We start from the raw sequence: 20,105 nt of genomic DNA, 5'->3' as shown, positions 1-20,105 counted from the left end.
CTTTCTAATGCACTGCTGCTTTCCCTCGTTTTACTGGAACACAATAGCCTTGTAACAAATCCGTGGTGGGTAGCACTGCCCTAAAGCTTTCGGATCTCATTTCCAGACCACTTGATGTAACACAAAATATAAGCAAATGCCTCACCTAGATACAGCTGCTATGAATAGTGCTGCTAGTGGTTTCTGACAGAATCCACGACTTTAAAGCTCAGTAATAATAACTGAGATGGTGTTAGGCTGGAGCAATTCTGTGTTGTCTTTGCCCCGTAGTTGGAAAGGTTTCCTGAAGACAGACTCTGCTGCTCTGTACCAACTGTGCTGAGTGCTCATCTGCACCTCCTGCTGAATGGACTTGAAATTGCTCAGCACTGTTACAGGCTGATCCCAAATGACAGAGGAGAGCACAGTGGGTGTTCTTGCTCCACAGCTTAGTTAAAAGGAGCTGCTTTATCATAGGAAAGTGGAACAAGAACTCCAGGACGTGCAGCTGGTGAAGAAGGAAGGAAGGACCCTGCTACACTGCCACTGAAAACCATTTTTCAATTAGTGTTAGCATCTGAAATAATCTCAGATTCACTTCCCATGGTGAAATCCCCTGAGACTGACTACTTTTTTCCAATTAGAAAATATGGTTGAAGCCAGCAAAATGCAGATCTAACAGTCTGCCTTCCATTATTCATATACAGAAAAATTGAACAAGCTGCACATAATTAGATCCTGTGATATTCCTTTGAAATGTAGTTAATTTACTTTTCATCGTGTTCCCCAGTGGAAAATAAGTTGATGCTAAAGTCCAACTGGCCCTCCAAGGAACCTGGGGAAGATATCAGTCAGTCTGGGCATGAGTTACATTCTAAAAATAGATGGAAAGAAAAGCTGCAAATCCCATGACAGGCCTTTTTTGTAATGAACTGACTCCAAATCCCAAGCTGTGATTCATGAGGCTTATCCAGTTTTGTTCATATGTGGTTTAGTTGCAAATACATGTTTTTTTTTTTACCTAGGAACAAGGTTTCCACACCTTACTTAGAAACAGTTCAACACCTGGATCTTCCAAAAGGAAAAAAACAACTTAGGAACACTTGTATGTGCCTAAAGGCCCAGCACATTCCTGGACTGGCCCTCGGGCTGGCACAAGTGAGACTTTCTCTCACCTTTGGTGAAGGATTATTGTATTGCAAGGCTATGCCAGCCAGAATGGTGCCTAAGTTCAGGACTGTGCTCGATGGAGGACTCCATCCCAAAAATGGGAAGTTAGGGTGTGCTGGCAGCTTTCATACTTGTGATGCCAAGTTTCTGGTCAGGCACATCCTTCAGAAATGCACTGCATGCAAATTAACTGCATACACTGGCAAAAGGGAAGTTAAAGAAAACTTGCAATGTTTGGAATACACTAATTGCTTTTTGACTTTCTGAAACTTGTCCAGATCTAACTCTGCTTATTTTGATTTTTGTAGCTCATCTGCTAGTTGTGGCTTTCAGCACTTATTAACCACCACAGCACATCACTGTATTTTAATTCAGTTTAATCAGTAGTTTTTAAGAGAGTCTTCCAGTGAATTCTTGAAGGCTATGAAATGTGTATAATGTTTCAATTATATTATCCAAACAGAGCTTCTGATTGCTTCAAAATTACCATGAGTAGAAAAGGCTTTCTTATACTAATGTTTAATTGATGTGCAGATTTTTGGGCCAGTTCAGCCTATTATGAAGTTCAAGAGTATAGAAGAGGTCATAAGAAGAGCCAACAGTACAGAGTATGGACTCACAGCTGCAGTGTTCACGAAGAATCTGGACAGAGCATTAACATTAGCTTCTGCTCTGCAGTCGGGAACTGTCTGGTAAGCAGGATGGAATGTGAGTTTAACCTGGTGTTTTGTTTGCTGGGAATGAGGAGGGCTGTGTAATTTGGAAACCTGTGTAAGTGCTGGAGGTCACATTCATGAGTCTCTTTAATTCTTGATGTTTTGCTGGAAAGCAATGTCCACGTATCAGACTGAAGTGGTGAGGACCAGACGTTCTGCCATGAACTAGTATCTTTGTTAATTCAGTCACTGTAGTTCTTCACTTCTGGATAATTCAGAAGATGAAGGGGTTTTACCAAGTTCCACCTTGTGGATGCCTTCCAAAACCATGTATGTAGAAAAAAAGCAGCTCGTGATCTTAAGGCAGCACCAGAAGGGGTCCTGCATAAATGAGTATGGGCAGTAGATGGCATCACACCACTGTTGGAAAGATCTGTGGGTATTCTTGCTTGCAGCGTTTCTTATATTGGAACAATGTTAAAGATGGAATACTGATCTGTTGGTGTTTTTTTTTCCCAGTAAAGACAGGAATGTGATCTGCTGTCTAATTTTATGCACGCAGAACGATTTCAGAAATTTGTGCCAGAAGAATCTACCTCTGAAAAATACATAAAAATACACGATCATAGAATCATAAATTGCTCAGGGTTGGAAAAGACCTTCAAGATCATTGAGTCCAACCTCAACCTAACCATACTGCCCTAACTAGCAACCCTCTGCTAAAGCTTTGAAGGATACCCGTGCTGTACCTACATGAAGGTGCAGTCCTACAGCACCAGAGCACACCTGCTTCTCTTCAGTCATTTCATCTCACTGAGTTGCTGAGGAAGTATCTGCATTAGCTCTTTCTACCCAGTGCCTATTAGAACTGGGTAGAAGAACTTCTGTTTTACTAGAACACAAGTGTCTAATGCAGGCTAACTTCTTCTCTGTACCTGGAAGTGGGTGGTGAGCATTTAGACAGCTTTTGTAGAAAATGTGTTTATTTTAGAATGACAGAATGGCTTGGGTAGGAAGGAACCTTAAAAACCATCTGGTTCCAACACAATGTTGGAATTAAACTAGGAGCTAGGCTGGGCTTTTAGTTACCTTTAAGCACAACTCTAAACAAGCATAAAATCCAGCTCAAGCATGAATGTCTGAGCCATTAGAGGCTAGGAAGTTGAGACATGAGGCAGACTCAGAGCACCACCCAAGTGTCTTCTGTTTCTGTAGCAAAATAAGATTTTATTGCTAAAATCTGATTTCTCAAGGAAACAAACTGTATAAAAAGAAAGCTGACAGCCTTTCTTTATAACGTGTCTGTTGTCATCACCTTGCTTCTCCTTGATGTTATCTTTTTACAATTGATGTTTTCATTGTAGGATCAACTGTTACAATGCTCTGTATGCACAGGCTCCTTTTGGTGGCTTTAAAATGTCAGGAAATGGCAGAGAACTGTAAGTTTTGCTCAGTATTTTGTTTATTTGTGAATTGTAAATGCAGCAATTATTGTGACTTGGTGATTATATTGTTGAATTTTCTTGTGAACTTATGCTTACAGCATGCTGTGCAGGTTGGTGCTAAGCCAGTACAGCATGGATTAAAAGCACAGCTATGGGGGCATAAGCAGTGCCTTCAGGATTACCTTCACCTGCTTTATAAAATCTTAATGGCAGTCAATTCCACCTGCAAGCCTTTTTGCTTACTGGTGTGCTTATTTCTTCTATGACTTACCAGAATAGCATTCAGTTTTCACTGAGAGTCATGAGATGTCATCTTGTGAGTTGGCCAGAAGCATTCCAAGCTGCTTCTGTGACAGTGTAGCTGTATGTATGTGAATGTGTGCCATGATTATTAGACACAGTGAGCGAAATGATATCTTGGGCAAATTCACATCTGATTTTAGTGGCCTACAGCAGCTGTTGATCTGTGTCCATGATGCACTTGTGCAGAAACCTCCTAAGGAAGTGCACGCAATCATTTGTCCCTTTCTCTCTCTTCTTTTCCAGTGGTGAATATGCTTTGGCAGAATATACTGAGGTGAAAACAGTCACCATTAAACTGTCCCAGAAGAGTCCATGAAAACAGGAGGCCTAAAAATGCTGACATTCTGAATGTGACACACTGGGGACGTGTTCAGAGCAGGTGGGAGGGGAGGGGTAAGAAAGAAAATGGAAATGCCTAACTTTATTCCTCTAGAATCACTGAATTTACTGGACTCCATTTTTTCAACTGGCTCTCTGAAAACTGATTTAACTGACCCTACTGGCAGCAGAGCACACTTGTGCTGTACAATCCCTGTCTTAACACTCATCTGCTACCTGTGTCTAAAATACTCCCCAGTCACAGTGTTAGCAGGACATCTGCTTTCAAACTGTACCCCTAAAGGATCTGAACATCATTGGCATGTTAAAGAGACTTCTGGTACCATTAGCAATTAGTTGACTGTTAAACTTCTTCAGATGCACTTGGATTTCACTTGGTATAAATGGACTTGTGTGATAAGGCTAATACAACTGACATTGATGGAGTCTGTGTGAAGACTGCAGCTGGAGTTTTAGATGGGAGTGCAAGCTTTCATGGAAAGATCTGTAAAGAAATGGTTTTTGAAAGAGCTATCTTGGTCTCTCTAATTATACATGCATCTTCCACGCTGGTGATATTCTAGCCCTGAATGACATTGGTGGGAGTTACTTAGAGGACTCCTTTGGGGCCAGCATGTCTTTTGACAGAGCTAGACTTCCACGTGTCCTCTGAAGCTGATGTTTTGGTGTGCACACATCATACATGCTGTAAATGCAAGTTACACACTTGCTAGCTCTTCTGGCTCCCACTGAGTCACAATTGTATCTCATACCTTCACTGTAGCACTTTTTGCAAGAGGATTTTGCACTGTACTTACCATGATGATGCAAAGTTGAATTCTAAACACGTTGCATGGTAGATACCCCATGGAAAACACCCCATGCCACTCCTGAGAGGGAGCAGGAGAGCTGCAGGAGGCTGTCCTCCTCTCTCTTTTGCTGTAACTGTGTGAACATCTCTTCATTTTTTGAGCCAGAGCTCATTGTGAGAGTATGAGTTCTTCTCACTGCTTCTTCATCCCTTGTGAATGTAGCTTAAAATGGATTTCTGGAAGTACAGTATAAAAAGGCAGGTGCTCCTAAGCTCATACTGAATGTTAAGCATGTAGGTGTACAGATGAGTTAGCTGGAATGAGTTTTGGCTGGACGTAAATGTGTCAGCACTTTGCAGTACATGTTGTCATTCTGCAGCTGTTCCTTCACTGAGGAATGAACTGCCATGAGCTGTCTGTGGCTTACAGTTGTGTAGGCATGCACTCCCATGAACAGCATCCATGGAGTGGCTGTCACACCAAGTTCATGCCTTAGAATCTCCTGCAGTCGTTTCTTTGCATGCCCAGATGTTGCTTACTACAAGGTTAATGAAAAGCCACCTGCTGTCCTCAGTTCCTGGCTTCATTACTTTCCTGATTGTGTACTGGAGAACCACTTACAAATATATGAGAAGCTCCATGTCTGCAGGAGCTGCAAGAAAGCAGGATTTAGTGGTGTCAGCTGGTTAGGAAGTTCATCTGATCTTGCTAGGCTCATCCTCTGAAAGCAAAGCGATGCAGACTCCTTATGGAACGTGGGCAGTTCTCCATTGAGCACTGGTGAAGACTCGCTTGGGGTTTTTCTGGATGTCAGGGCTTGAAGCAGAAATGAAGGTCTAACTTCTCTTCTGTGATCTTAAGCAAGATCTTAACCAGCAACTTCTGTGATCAGAGAGATAGCTGTCAGTATCGAGTTCAGTTGCATGAGTGGATGTTTATCAGAAGGAGGAAGGAAGGTGGGCGATGGTAAGTTAAGGAAAAAGTTTGCATGAGCCTAAACTTCCTTATTAGTTTGCACTTCAACACTGCTTAATTACTTAAACGACATACCTCCAACAGCTGTGTACATCTGAGTGCCTGTCCTCCCATGGCGGTGGGAGGTGGGCACATCTCCCCATCCAACAAAGGAAGTGTCCTCCCTTACCCCACAAAAGGCCAAATGGGAACATTGTAAATAAGCTTCTATTTTTGTAATACACTTAAAGCTCAAACGTCTTCTCAGACAAACGTTTTACTTTTGCCTACCAGATGATTTACTGGGGCTGCAGTCGGGCAGGATGGAGGTAAGGCAAACAGTAAAAGGCTGGTTATCCTGATGTATCTCTGTATTCACTTTTGATTAACAGTGGTCAATACTGAAATCATTTGAAGTTCTTACAATCCTAATATTTTGGCTTTATATGTATAATATATATTTCAACTTCTTTTTTTTCCCATATCAAGTTTTTTAAGTCAGTGTATCTCGTATTGTATAAATCAGGGTTTGACTCTACACACTGAATTTTCTAAATTATATTACACTAGACACTAACTTTAAAACAACCCCTTAGAGGGTATATATTCTTTCATTGCACAGTAAGGCTTTCATGAAATACTACTTTATAAAAAAAAGAAAAAAAAAACAAACTATATTTATAAATTAGGATACAGTTAATCTAATGTATTTTTATAACCAAGGGCACATGAAAATGCTATGTTTAAACTTCTTGTATATATTTAGACTATGGGCATCTTTTTGTAATAGTTCTTGTTCCTAATAAATGTTTGACTTTGTGAAGTAGTTTCTGTGTGCTGCATATTGATATGGCTCAAAGTAAGAAGGGGGAGTGGGAAACTTCTATTGCTTGTACACTGGAAGGGGTTAATAAGGCTCCTCGCTTGTGGAACAGCATGGCACTGTGCTGTTGGTTGCAGGGGGTTCTTCCTAGAACAGCCTGGTGTCTGTTTCCCCATACAGAAGCAGTGTTCCCCATACAGAAATGTGCTCTGGGCTCACAAGATGTGGTGTCCAGGTGCCCTTTCCGTGCAGCAGGGCTGAACGTGGAGAGTCTGCTTGTGTGTACGTGGGGGTTCTGTATCGCACTGGGGAACTGTGAAGGATTCACAACTTGGATTCGCTTCTGCAATTGGTGAAGAATTGTGTGCTCTAAAAAAGGCAAGGGAAACCAAGTGCTGAAGTGTGGTCAGCTTTACAAATAAAAGCTGGGTTGAGTGGCTGTTAGCTTACCCTCTGAGCAGGCTCTCTTGAAAGCTGTGCCGCTTGCAGTGAGTGGAGAGGGGAGGAGAACTGCAGCTGCCAAAGCAGGCACAGTTCCTTCCAGTGCAAAGTGGGATGGATCCTTTATGCCTTCTGAAATGGGCCTCCGGATGGAGAAATCTGAAGGCACTGCTGCCAGATGGGGCTTCCTGAAACCCTCTGAGACACAGCCACTGTTGTATGACTGCCCCATGATGAGGCATTCCTGTCTTATCTTCCTTATCAGCAAAGGAGACAGAGCAGGAACATACCATCATTTTTAATGCTCTTCACATCTGATCACAGAATCATCGAATGGCCTGGGTTGAAAAGGACCTCAAAAATCATGTAGTTTCAGCCCTGCCACAGGAAGGGTCACCAACCAACCACTGGACCAGGTGAGAATAGATACAAACGCCTACCATCTCCCTACACACACCGAGCCAAAGCCCATTGATTTTCCACTCAGTAATAGCATCGCTCAGGAGCTCTGTGGCCAAACATGAGAAGGGAGAAGCATGGAGATAAAAAGGGATTGTTGTGAGTGATGTGAGCAGTGGAGTTGTGAATAAAGCCGGGAAGAGTGGGATGATATTTGGAAAAGGAAAAAAAGATGGAGCGAAGGAATTCGTGCTAAGGGAAGTTATGGTCTCTTTCAGAACAAAGGGGGAAAACGTGATTGTAGATTTTATTCTTTTTTCACACAGTGGTGGGGGAAAAAAAATAAAGTGTAAGAAGGGTCTGTATAAGAACCAGAGCGTGAGGCATAAAAGGCAGCAGACTCAATGGAAGGTGCAGAGGGTGCCCAACAGGTGGCTGCAGCCAGATGCAGATTAATGGACGTCTGAACACACTTGAAAGCACCCGTGAAGATCTTCTCTACGTCTCCATTACCACAGACAGAAAAGCACTGCAGAACAAACTTCAGGCAGCAGCAGCAGCCACGGATATGGCTTTTTCCATCCTCAAGAACCGCATCTCTTGATTTGGTCCAGAGAAGGATCCGTGCGTGTCGTTCAAGGGAGCGTTATAAATAAACGAAAGGCACGCCGAAATGCCTTCCCTTAGTGAGGTAGGTCGGGTGGGGAAGATACAGCCGGACTACCGCGCAGTGAAAGCCGGTGCGGCCCCAGTTGGTGCGGGGCTCTGCGGCGGGCAGGGATGCGCGCACCGCACGTGTTGGCTGCGGCGCCCGGCGGGAGGCAGGGGGCGATGCTGCTGTGTTTTTCCTGAGTGGAGCAGCTCCGGGATCCGGGCGAGGAGCAGCCTTTAGAAAACAGATCTCGGGTTGGGCAGGGCCTCGGGCACAAATCCGAGCGTCGAAGCACCCGCACGGCTGAGAGATGGCGGTGCGGCCCCTCCGCCTCCGGTTCTTTCAGGAAGAAAAAGAACGCGCAAAACTAAAGCGGTGTAAGCACGAGTAGGGCGAACCCAGGCAGAGGGCGGACACCAAACGATGGGTGTGGGGAACGAGCCCGGCATCGGGGCAGCCCCGCGGTCCTCGCCGTGCCCCACGGCGGGGAAGGGCGCTGAGCGGCGTCCCGAGCAGCCAACGGGGTTCCGGGCGAGACGCGGCCCCGACCGCGCCCTGACCGCGGCTCCCGGGCGGGCCCAGCCGGGGCCGGTGGCGGAGGAGGCGCCGCGCGGCTGCCCCGCTCCTTTCCCTTTCTTCCTCCCTCCGCCTCCCGCGCAGCAAAGCGAGGCGGCCGGCCGGCGCCGGAGGAGGAGGAGGAGGCTGCGGTGGCAGCGGAGAGCCGCCAGCCCCGGGACGCAGGAGGTACGGCTGCCCGTGCCACAGCGCAACGCCGGCTGCGGGGCGGGTGGAGCGGTGTGCGTGTGTGGGGGGGGAGGGGGGAGGCTTTTCTATGCGGAGAGAAGCGGGGAACGAGCTTCCGAAAAAAAGTTGGGAGCGAAGTTGCGGAGCGAGCGGGGGCGGCGGCGGAGCGGGGGCCGTGCGGGGCGGCACCGCGCCGTCATCCCGAGCCGCTTCAGCTCGCCCGGGAGTTGAGGGCAACGTGGGGCTCGCGTTGCTGGCTGGGATCGATGGTGCCGCTTCCTGGTGAGTTGTACGTACCGGGTGCCTCCTCTTCTCGATCTCCGTCGTGCGATCTGCTGTGCTTTTTTTCCGCCGTTGTTCCCTGCGGGGCTCCGCTTCACCAAAACGCGGTGACGGAGACTCAGGAGAGGCGTTGGGAATACATGTGATGGGGTTGCAGCCTCCCCCGGCTGTGTTCTTGTGCTCTTTTTGCGGTGTGGCATTCTGCAGAGCTCAGAGGACCCACACGGGCCGTTTTTCCGGGAGTTCTCTCTCCCTGCATCAAATCAAGACGCGGTATTTGCACGTGTTACAGCTGGGTGTTTCTTGCTTAAGGTAAAAGCACAGTGGGGGTGTTTTTAGTAGACACAGAGGCCCTGAAATACAGAAATAGAGTGGTGCACTGACAGCTCGATGCTTGCTGCCATAGCTGCAGCTAAAGGGAATCGATGATCAAAATTTTGCTATTGCTTTTCCTTCTGCTGGATGTGAAGAGCATTTATTCATCCCCTCCATGTGAAAGTTTCCAAACTCAGCCCCTTACAGGTGCCCGAGTTGCACTCTGATGTATGGAGGCCATGATGCTGGGCTGTGTCTGCACACCTGTGTCCATTTAGAATTAGGGCTGCAAAATTGCTCAGCTGTGGGATGGGTGTGAAGGTGCCTGCGTGCAGCCCTCTCCCTTTTCTTATGATCACCCAAATCATTTTCCCACCTTTGAGAAGCTCCCAAGCACCAAACTGCAGCCCGTGGCTTTGCCCATTGCTCAGCTCTGAGCTGTGCATCCCACTGCCAGGCACACAAAGTAGGGATTATCAGAAGCTGAGTTTTGCTGTGAGTGCACCTAAAACTCAAACACTTGCCTAGAAACAGCTGATGAAGCATTCAGTGATGATTTTTTTTTAACACTTGGTTTGTGGTTAAAGTGCTGTGTATGCAGCGAGGAAGGAGCAGGCAGCTTTTGGGTGGTGGTGGTGGATCAGTGACCCATCTCCAGCTCAGGAAGCCATCCACACACCTGGGTCCTGCTTACCAAAGTGCTTTGTGTGTTTTGTTCAATGAGGGCTTCTGGTCCAAATCTCAGCATCGCACAGCAGGCGTGAGAAAATCTAATAGGGTTCAAAGGTGAAAAAGGTCACCGTGTTGAATCTGAGAAGTGTTTGCAGACCGAAACTGAAAGCAGAAAATGAAGGAACGCTGGTGTCGGCTGGGCACAGACTGCAAAGTCAGCCCTTGTCTTTAATCTCTGTGGAAGAGGCAAGGGAAAAGGAGAAAACATTACAGGTGTGCAGATTGGAAGAGGTGAGAAGGTAGAAATGCCATGGGAGGCACCTGAGCTGTGTGCAGCCAGCAGCAGCCAGCACAAGAGCTCCTAAGCTTGGTCTGCATGCAGGATGCGTTTTAAGAAGCTGTTTTGGGAGCACTGGGCTTCTCTGAAAGGAGTGGGCAGAGAAGCTGCTGTGTCTCTCTGAGCCCTCTTCTTTCTGTAGGGGATTCTCAGTGACCGCATCAACGTTTTCCAGCTTCTCACACCAGAGCTGCAGTCGTTGTGGGTGGGAAAGGTTCTGAGGTTGCCTTTAGGATTTTTCCAGCTGCGTTTCATTGTTTCAGCCCTCTGCCTTCACAGAGCTTGTGGGGAATGTGGAGCTGCACCACCCAAAGGCACAGCAGCACAGCAGGAGGAAAACTGGGAGCAGTAGTGGAGATGTTGTTGGTTTCCCCTCTTAATTCACGCTGTGCTCTTAATGAAGCTATTATGAAAATAATTGCGTTCACATTTGCATAGCGTGTTTCTTCAAAGCAGCATTCTTGCAGCTGTGTGCATAGGGATACACTTCTTGCAGTATCAATAGCGGAATGGTTAATTTGCTTTGCTGTTGATTTTCAACCAGGGTAAACGATGCTCCATCAGGACGGCGTTTGGTAGCAGCCGCTCTGCCCTGCATTTAGCTGACTTTCAGCTTTGACAACGCTCAGTCGGAGGCGCTGCAGAAAGTTTGCTCTGTTGGATCTTCACCACTGAGACCCAGAATGTACTGGTGCGTGGGGACGGAGGAATCTGCTGTTTCCAGAGAGAGCAACATGGATCCACAGCACGGTAATGGGGCGACTGCTTCTCTTCCTGCACAGATGGGGAGCGGGAGGAGAGTCATAGAATCATAGAATGGCCTGGGTTGAAAAGGACCACAATGATCATCTACTTTCAACCCCCCTGCTATGTGCAGGGTCGTCAACCACCAGACCAGGCTTCCCGGAGAACTCGCATCGCAATGAGTGTCGGATGTATGAAAGATCTATCAGTGCACTGAGCCTTATTAGAAAGGCTTGATTATTAGAGCCGCATTAGAAAGGCTGCAGTTCAGAGCAAGGAGTTTTACTTGCAAGGAGAGCCATGTTGGGCTGTTTATGTGGTAAGAATAGATTTCTTGGAAGAGAAGTTTTCTCCCAAGGCCCGTGGGATTAGTCAATATGTGCATCGTGTCTCGGCAGCTCCTAAATATATTTTACAGGATCTGTGCTTTTTCAGCATGTGAATGCAAATATGTTCCCAGACGCTGTGGCAGTGTGTATTCGGGGTAGGAGAGCTGCTAAAATCAGAGCATCGCTTCCCAGGCTGAACGGGTGCTGCTCCAGTTCTGCTGTCAGCTTCAGGGACTGCAGTGATTTACTGCTGGGGCGGATGGGGAGCTCTGCGTTTATGTAATATAATAGATCTGTGGGTGGAAATGTCTCTGTAGGAAGGGACATATGCTTCAGGTTGTTTCCTTTTTGTTACTTTTTTTTTTTTTCCTTTGTTTTTTTTTTAATTTTTTTTTTAACTTTTGGCCTATTTTTCTCACTGGAACCCTCAGTTCCCGGGCACTGCTGCCCTTCTCTGAGCCAAAACCCAGCTTTATTTCTGCATTGTGGAACAGCCTTCTGCTCGTTGTGTAACGGTGTTCCCCCCTTGCAACAAATGCTTCATTAGGAGGCAGCATCTGCGTGCTGCGTGTGGGATGAAGGTGTGTTTGACGCTTTGTACTGAGTAAGCAGGCTTCGATAGGAGCTAATGTATTTGCAGCCCTATTTTGGGTTTTATCAGCAACGATGAAGCAAGATCTGATACTTGATTCAGAGTCCTCCTCCTCTTGCTTGAAGACATTCCTCACCAGCGTCACAGGGAGCTCTGGGAACTCTTCCCTTCCTCTGTATGTATTCTGCTTATTCCTTAAGCCTTAATTTGTTTAGTTTGGTTAATTAGCACTGCACCTTTCTCTAATACTCAATAACTGAACGTTTCTGATTGCCTTTAATATCGTTGAATTCTGTCACCTGCATTTCTCTCTGGAGGAAATATCTCCAGTTGAATGCTGGGCGATGCGAAGCATCCTTCATGAGCAGGGTTTTAATTCTCAAGTGTTAAGAGCTGCTAATGCTTTTATTCTGCAGTGGTGATTTGACAAGTTTTTCTTGTTGTTTAAAGATACAGCAAATAAGCAAATCAGTGTGTGAGCGAGTAATGAGAAAAGGGCATATGTGAATTTCTGCGCTGGGAATTCAGTTCTTCTTCTGAGAAATTTCCTATGTCTTTCTGTTATGTAAATGCAGTCGGTTGAACTGGAGGCACACAGATCTCATCGTTATAACTCTTCTGCTCTGACGTGCGTGGATTATTTCATTTGATGAGCAGTTTTGGAGTACTGGCAGAGCAATCCCAGGAGAGCAGAAGATCTGTGCTGCCTGCTCCGTTTGCTCTTTGTGATCGTACTGTATGTGTTTAAACTCGTTTTTGTTTGGGGATTCTTTGGGTCTTGCCAAGAATAATTGTCATTATCTAGCTGGCCCGCTGGCTGGTCCTTGTTCTGCCTTTGGATCCTGTTACACAACTTGAATGCAGGAATGCAGTGACTCACTCAGCTTCCACTATTGAATCTATTGTTTACATGCATCCATTATCAACCTGGATGCAGCCTCCTGCTGCCATCGGGTGGGAAACGCAGGGAAGGGGAGTGAGGTCACAGATATTTAATGCTGAGGACCCCATTTGTGCCTCAAGTCTGCTTTTGGGCAGGATGTGTGGGTATATACAAGCAGGTTGTACATACAGCCCATCCCTTGATTATATGAAAGCCTTAAGGCTTTAGGGCTTTTTATCCCTGACAGCTGTGCTTGTGGTCAGGTGTTCACAGGGACAACCTGCAGCATCACTGACTCAAGCAAGCAAATGTAACATATGATAAGGTGTGCTCACCTTGCAGCATCCACACCTCCCTCTGCTATTCCACGTGGCTACAGCAGCAGCAATCCTGCCTGCATCCCAGCTTGCATCCCAGCTTCCCACCAGCATCTGTGGTCCTCAACCAAACCTGAGCAGCCTCAAGGATGCTGCTGGGCTCCTCTTGTGGCTGCAGTGCAGAGAGATGCTCCCTTTTTGGAGCTCTTCAATCCCAGCTTCCCCTCTCTGGATTTGTTCACGTAATCTGAATGAAAAAGTGTGAAGGCCAGCAGAGGTATGGGGTGGCTGCAGGCTCTCCTGAAGCAGCGTGGCTTTATTTTAACTGAGTTGAAGAGCTCTGTGTAATACAGTGAAAGTGACATAACGTGGTTCTGGTAGGAAGGAAGTCCGTAGGAAAGGAAACCCATAGAAATTTTACAGTTAGCATTTAATTCTCATACAAGTTTGTAGGAAACAGTTCAGCGAAGGTGTAGAAAAGCAATAATTGTCTTCTGAAATGCAAGGATGATTTTGTTAGAGGGCTCATCTCTCTCTTACTGAGAATCCTCATCAGAGTCCCAGGTTGTTTGTGTGCATTTTGTGTGCTGGAACTGGATTGCCTTTCAGACACAGCAGAGGGTGTCTCTTCTCTCTGCTAAATCTGGAGATGAGTACTGATGAGGTGTGCTGTATCATCATGTGGGTTGTGTTACACAGTGTGGGACAGTGGTGCCAGTGCTTCCCAGATGCCACAGGGCTTTATGCGTAGTCTGAAAGAAGGGACCTTTGGTGGTGGTGCAGCGGCCCTCCAGCACTGGTGAGAAGAGCTTTGCAGGGAGAGCTAAGGCCATTCAGACAGGAAGCACTGCTCTACCAACCCTGTAACTCTACATGGGAAGTTTCACAAGGGATTGAATGGCGACAGCCCAGGGTTAAGTAATAGAGACTTAGGATGTCTTTGAAACTGGCAGTGCTCCTGGGACAGTGTCTTCTTGCAGGGTCTAGAAGCATCCTCTGGGTAGGCTGCAGCAGTGTGGGAGCAAGGAGGAGCAGGAGGATATCTGGGATGCATGCAGAGCATTGAGACCTGCAAAGCCTGCTGGCTGCTTGAGCTTCTGTACAACAAGTGCTGTGGGCTCCCTGTTTTTCTTCCTGCTTGTTAAGCTTTGAGTTAATTTGAGTCCAAAAAGTGAATTGAAAGTATTCTCACAAGTGAAAAAACACAACAACAGAGGGAGGATGTGCGGGCAAAAAATAGCTCAGGTATTGATGTGAGCTTACTTACTAATGCCCTGCAGAAAGAGAAGTAGGAAATGCTGTGCAGGAATAGGAAGTACGCTGGTTCAGTGGCAATAGGCTTGTATTTTTAAACACATTTAAATACATGCTTCATACAGAAGTGGTGAAATCTCACAAGGGACCAAATGATGCAGAAGGGCAGCCTGCAGCCGAAAGCTCTTGTGGTGCAGCCTGCGCTGCTACCAGCCTGTAGCACAGCCACGTGTCACACCAAAATGGCAGTGAATGCAGGGATGGCTACAGTTAGGTGCCCAATTTAAGACGTTTCAGCTGTTCTTCAGGAACATCCCACCGAAGATGTTCCTTATTTTGAATCAGAGGCATCCAAAAAAGCTGTTTGCTTTGGGAAATTGGTTCTTGTGCTCACGGTTGCTGTGCCAGCCTGGAATCGAGGGGGTGTAAAGGAACACTGAAGGGTGGCAGCTCCAATTTTTCCCAGTGATTGCTGTAACTTCAGGGCGGCAGCAAGAAGGAAAGCACTGCTGGGAACGCCAGCGGTGTGGCACAGACCTTGGGAAGCCAACTGGGCAGAGTCCAGCCTGAAAGACAGCTTGAATTACAGGCAGTAGTGGAACACTGATCTTTATCTGAGCTGTGCTTGGCTTTATCTCTTGCTTTACAGCTTTATTTTTCCAAATTCCAGTTAAAATTTACCAGTTGTGTGTTACGCTGACATGGAACTGAAGACAGCTCTGTCAAAATGCCAAGAAAAAAGAGCAAAGATAGGGTGATAAGGAAAGAAAATCCTTTCCACTTAGAACCTGTGTGCAGGAGCTCCCTACCTGTGGCTGTGTTGCTGTCGGGTGAGGTTGGCACTGTGGTCATGGCCTGAACTGCTGTACTGTATTTCAGTGGGAAAAAGCAATTGATAGTGTTCACACCTACTCAGTTTTTACCAGGCCTGTAATTGATTTATTGTTTTGCCAGTGATGCTGTAGGTAATTTTATACTTGCATTAAAGAAAGTGCTATGATTTTTCTTTTTTTTTCATCCTCTCTAAAGCCTTTGGGGGGCCTTATCTAAAACCCATTAAGTCTCTGTGCTGATATAACTGGCTCTGGGCCCGACCTGCAGGAATCCTTAGAGTGTTAAGGCTGCTGTTTGTTTGATTTCCATCTCTCTGATCAATAATGGGGCTGCCAGGCTGTGCTTGGCAGAAGGCAGCTAACAGAGGAAATGTTTGCATGGTAGATGAGGGGTGTCAGGGGAAGGGTTTGATGCCAGCGAGCTCTCAGTCTGCTGTATAAGTGAGTTCTGTCCTTTATTAGGTCCCATCCTGGATTTTAAATGGAGGTCATGGACTCATAGAATGGCTTGGGTTGGAGGGGACCTCAAGGATCATCAAGCTCCACCTCCCTACCGCTTGCAAGGCTGCCAGCCTTCACATTTAATACTAGACTAGGCTGCCCAGAGCCCCATCCAACCTGGCCTTGAACACCTCCAGGGATGGAGCATCCACAGCCTCTCTGGGCAGCCCGTTAGGGTTAGGAGTGATGTTAGGAGTTAGGCTGATATTTAATTCCCTTCCTTAATCAGTCTGTACGCTCAGCGATTGCTTCTCTGCATGGTTAGGTAAAACCACAGCAGAGCCCTTTCATTTGGGTGCTGGTTGTTTCACCATAACTGTGTGTCCATGAAGACCTTTCCCCTTCAAAGAGCCCTCCTGCAATCAGAGGGGATCTCTGGTGGAAGCTGCAAAGTGGTTTAAATTCCTCCGTAATGCTTCAAATGTGGCAAGCATGGAGGCTGGCATTTCAGGCACTGCTGGGACAGCTCTGTCCCGCTCTCTCCGCTGCTCCTTTCCTGTGCGTAGCTGAAAATCATGGAAAAAGAACAAACCGAAGCAGTGATTCAAAGGAGAAGTCGGGATAAATTTAGCTCAAATATTCTCGGTATGTTTGTGGTCGCTGTGGAAATTACATCACTGCTTGTTTTAATGATCAGAATATCGCTTGGAAAGCTGGCGCAGCTACCAGGGAGGAGTTCAGCAGGCAATCTTGTAAAAGCATTTCTGCTTTGGAACTGCCCCACCTGCGTTTAGTTGGTTTGCAGGTTTGTCTGTTGCATTCCCACCTTGGGCAAGGAGTGGTTTGACTGCAGGTTATTGCTGCCACACTCTGCAGCGTGATTATCTGCTTCACGCTGAAATCCCATGTAGGGAGTAAGAATCAAAAGGAGTGCTGATAATTGCTGAAGACCAGACCTCCTCCTGCATGTCTGTCATCCTTCACATCAAAGAGCCTTTGAAAAAGCTTTTATTTTTGCATCAAACAGGAATGTTTTAATTTAAAAAATAAACACTAATGGACATGATCCCTTTTCAGATCTCAGATGTAGCTTGCAAAACAAAAAAGCCATCCCTCAAGTTGGCTTGTAATCATGGTTGCAGTTCTCCAATGTATTGCACCTGGGATCTGTCACGCAATGACAGAGCAAAAGCTATTAAATAAAAGGTTCTCCAATGCTGTGGGTCTGAGTTCCCCATATGTTGGTGGGAAGGAGATGAAACATCCTCGCCTGGTTTTGCCCTCTCTGCCTTGGAGCAGCCATCTGAAAATGCTGTCAGCTGCAGCAGGTTCACAGCAATGCCTTCATTTGAGCACAGCATCCTTGGCTGTCCTCAGCTGAAATGAGAGCTGACGTTCCCAGAAGGGAAGACAAGAAGGAAATATTTCCCCTTTTCCCCCCTCTCTGCTAATGCAGGCACTTCTGCCACTCTGGGGTTTTGCCACTTGCTATGCAAAGGCTTTTTCTGGTAGCCCCTGTTAAATTTTTGGCAGCACATCATCACGCAGCCTGACTTGCAACCAGCACTGCTTTGGCCGACAGCAGAGACCCTTTCATCAAAGCTCTTCCTTCTCTTCCAGACACAGCTGCTAAAGTAATATTCCCTCCTTGATATTTTCTCCTGGAAAACTCTGAGGATCTGCTCTTGCTCACATGGAAGCCAATGGAAGCTCACAAGTCCAATAGAAGCTGGAGTAGAGGCTCGCTTTCTCACTTTTTCTTTCTTTCTTTCCTCTTCCAGAATATCACATTCATATCATTTCTCTGGTATCCTTCCCAGCTCTGCTCTTCCCTTGGCACTGCTGTTGCCTGTTCGTCTCTCTTGATGCCAGCCACATCCAATGCAATGATTGCACTTCCAGTTGAACTAATCTGGAGTTGCTGTCTTCATGGTGAGAGGTGGGGGCTGCAAAGAGTGAGGTATTTAATAAGATAACAGTTAAAGAAGCACAACGAATTATGTACTGACTTTGGATCTCATGGTGTGGGGTATTTCCCCCCTCAGTTATCTTGCAGGGACTCTTCCCTCAGGTGTGTCTGCATTCCCCGAGATCTACCAGCTTGTTTAATGAACACCCTTCCTTCCTACCAAGTTCCTTGCAAGCAGTCTTTGTTATGCCCATCCGTGTCTGATGGCTGGGTTCAGTTCTGTGCATGCATGAAGTTTTTCACCCAGAGGGTGGTGAGGCACTGAACAGGTTGCCCAGGGAGGCTGTGGATGCCCCATTCCTGGAGGCATTCAAGGCCAGGCTGGATGTGGCTCTGGGCAGCCTGGTCTGCTGGTTGGCAGCCCTGCACATAGCAGGGGGTTGGAACTGGATGAGCATTGTGGTCCTTTGCAACCCAGGCCATTCTGTGATGATTCTATGAATTCGGAACACGGCTGTAAGGATGGGCAGGGCTGAGGGCCCATGTCCTGCTGTCACCCTCCTCAATCTTATGCAAGGCATATTTTCAATGAGTTACTCATCTGTTCTTTTTGCTTTTTCTAGAGAACTGTTCCAAAGCCTCATTTCTCCAACTCCTCATACTTTCTTCTAATTGGCAGCTGAAATGTATTCATACCCAGCACACAAATAGCTCTCCTCCTTCCCTGATGTCTCCCTCCGGGTGTATTTATAAACAGTGCTCCCATCTCTATCCAGCCTTCATTTTTCCATCCTCAGCCAACCAAGCTTGTTTCATTTGTAATCTTACAATTAGGCAGGCCATTTATCTGATTAATCTTCTTTACCTCTTCCAGATTCTCCAAGAATGTGATAAACTGGAGTTGTGCAAAGTATTTTTACATACCTTTTTAATGTTGCTACACCTTTTTTTCCTCCTTTCAGGCCAGTCTTTCCAAAATCTTCAAATATCCAGGTTCTGTAAGAGGCCATGCAGGTGACAGCAGCTGCTCAGGACCTCTGTCATGTGATGGAGGGATGGAGAATTGGGTGTGCAGATGAGTTCAAGGGGGTCAGAATGGAGCAGTGATTTGCTCCCTCCAACCACTGTCATTATTTGTTCTCTCACTACTTTTTTAGAAGAATACTGAGCAAATGAGTTGTCTGAAAGCAAGAAAACAGTCACACATGGGAATTTTTCCATTCTGATGAAAGTTTCAAAAGAAGCCAAAGTTATCTGTGAAAATGTAATTTGTGAAGTTGCAAATGGGAATTCAATCCTGGTTTGGTTTCGTGGTTATATTATTTGATGTAGTTGGACAGCAGTGTCCTTGCTGGAGATACCTTTCATGATTTAATGTTCCTCTCTTCCCAGCCATGCCTGAAAATGGACACAAAGAAAATCCAAAAGCGTAGTTCTTCTTCTGCATGTTTCATGACTGTCTTTCAGTTTAAAGCTTGGAAAGGAAGAGTGGCAGAGCTGGCCTTGCATACAAAAGCATACATTGGAATAACTCAGGCTGTAGGACTGGAACCTACAGCTGGGGCCAGAAGACAAAAATAGAGACTTTCACTTAGGGTCGAGTCTCTGTGTTTTCGATACAGCGGCCGTCCCTTTGCCACGAATGCTTTGAGCACTCCTCCTGTTAGAAGGGACACTGGAGCCGACGAGGCCTGGCATCTGTCCTCAGGTGAGAGGGCAAAGCCATGGTCCTCACTGGTGAGGGAATGCCTGGTTCCCTTTGGTGAATCACCACGTGAGTGCAGAGTTGATCAGTGCAGGAGGGTTTGCTCTGGCAGTCGTACCCCAGTGTTCATTTCGCTGTGTTCTTGTTCAGCTCAATTCCGTGTCCTTTGCTTTCTATAGCCTCTTTTCTACATCAGAGAAACAGAAATAGCCATTCCATCAGAAATTCTTAGACAAAGCAAATGATTTCCAGAGTCACGGGGATCTGGTAGGCACATGCACACATGCAGGAACCTGCTCACATCTGGCAGAGCTCTGCATACAGCCGTTTCTCTGTGTTGCTGTTCTTGGGGTATTTCTGTCTCCCTTGTTACCCTGGATGATGAAGAAGTGTTTGTGTAAATACATAGCCAGAGCTTTCCAAGGGATCTGTTGTTCATAACTCAGTTCTGGAGCCCTGGAAAAGGCAGCATCTCAAAGTACTTTTCTGCCCAGGACTTCATTTTTTCCTTTTAGATTTGCATGAGCATCCGTTCATTTTTTTGTTGTTGGTTTTTTTTTTTCCTTGCAGGTTAAGAGTTGTTGTAAATAGACAATTTCCATTGGCTCTGTGATAATTAGTCACTGTGCATTGCTGTACCTGAAACTGTCAGCATGCCTTTTCCAAAATCCTGTGTGCTTGCTGGAAAACATTTACTGCAGATCAGCACTTAGCGTGCGTGGTGTTGGCACGCAAACTATTTTAAAATAGCACCAGATTATAGAGAAGTAATGAAAAAGATCCCTTCAGGACTGAA

General features: G+C 46.3%; 2 protein-coding genes across 6 annotated transcripts in view; both read left to right on the top strand.

The window, feature by feature from the left end:
- The window catches only part of ALDH1A3 (aldehyde dehydrogenase 1 family member A3), a 35,269-nt gene extending 28,806 nt beyond the window's left edge, over positions 1-6,463 (top strand). Inside the window, exons 11-13 of the mRNA XM_052671508.1 lie at positions 1,684-1,841; positions 3,170-3,244; positions 3,797-6,463. Coding sequence (XP_052527468.1) covers positions 1,684-1,841; positions 3,170-3,244; positions 3,797-3,869 — 306 coding nt within the window. The 3' untranslated portion in view covers positions 3,870-6,463. The remainder of the gene's footprint in view (positions 1-1,683; positions 1,842-3,169; positions 3,245-3,796) is intronic.
- A 1,742-nt stretch (positions 6,464-8,205) lies between these two features.
- Positions 8,206-20,105, top strand: part of LRRK1 (leucine rich repeat kinase 1) — a 68,327-nt gene continuing 56,427 nt past the window's right edge. Inside the window, exons 1-2 of one of the 5 annotated variants that reach the window (XM_052671503.1) lie at positions 8,206-8,329; positions 10,847-11,052. In XM_052671503.1, coding sequence (XP_052527463.1) covers positions 10,986-11,052 — 67 coding nt within the window. In that variant the 5' untranslated portion in view covers positions 8,206-8,329; positions 10,847-10,985. Of the gene's footprint in view, positions 8,330-8,552; positions 8,697-8,906; positions 8,979-10,846; positions 11,053-12,011; positions 12,143-20,105 lie in introns of those variants that run through there. The other 4 variants (XR_008203646.1, XM_052671502.1, XM_052671505.1 and 1 more) reach the window with 4 other exon arrangements.

Source organism: Tympanuchus pallidicinctus, unplaced genomic scaffold, assembly GCF_026119805.1.
Source record: "Tympanuchus pallidicinctus isolate F22 unplaced genomic scaffold, pur_lepc_1.0 scaffold12, whole genome shotgun sequence".
NCBI classification, from domain to species: domain Eukaryota; kingdom Metazoa; phylum Chordata; class Aves; order Galliformes; family Phasianidae; genus Tympanuchus; species Tympanuchus pallidicinctus.
This window is presented reverse-complemented; position numbering and strand designations above follow the sequence as displayed.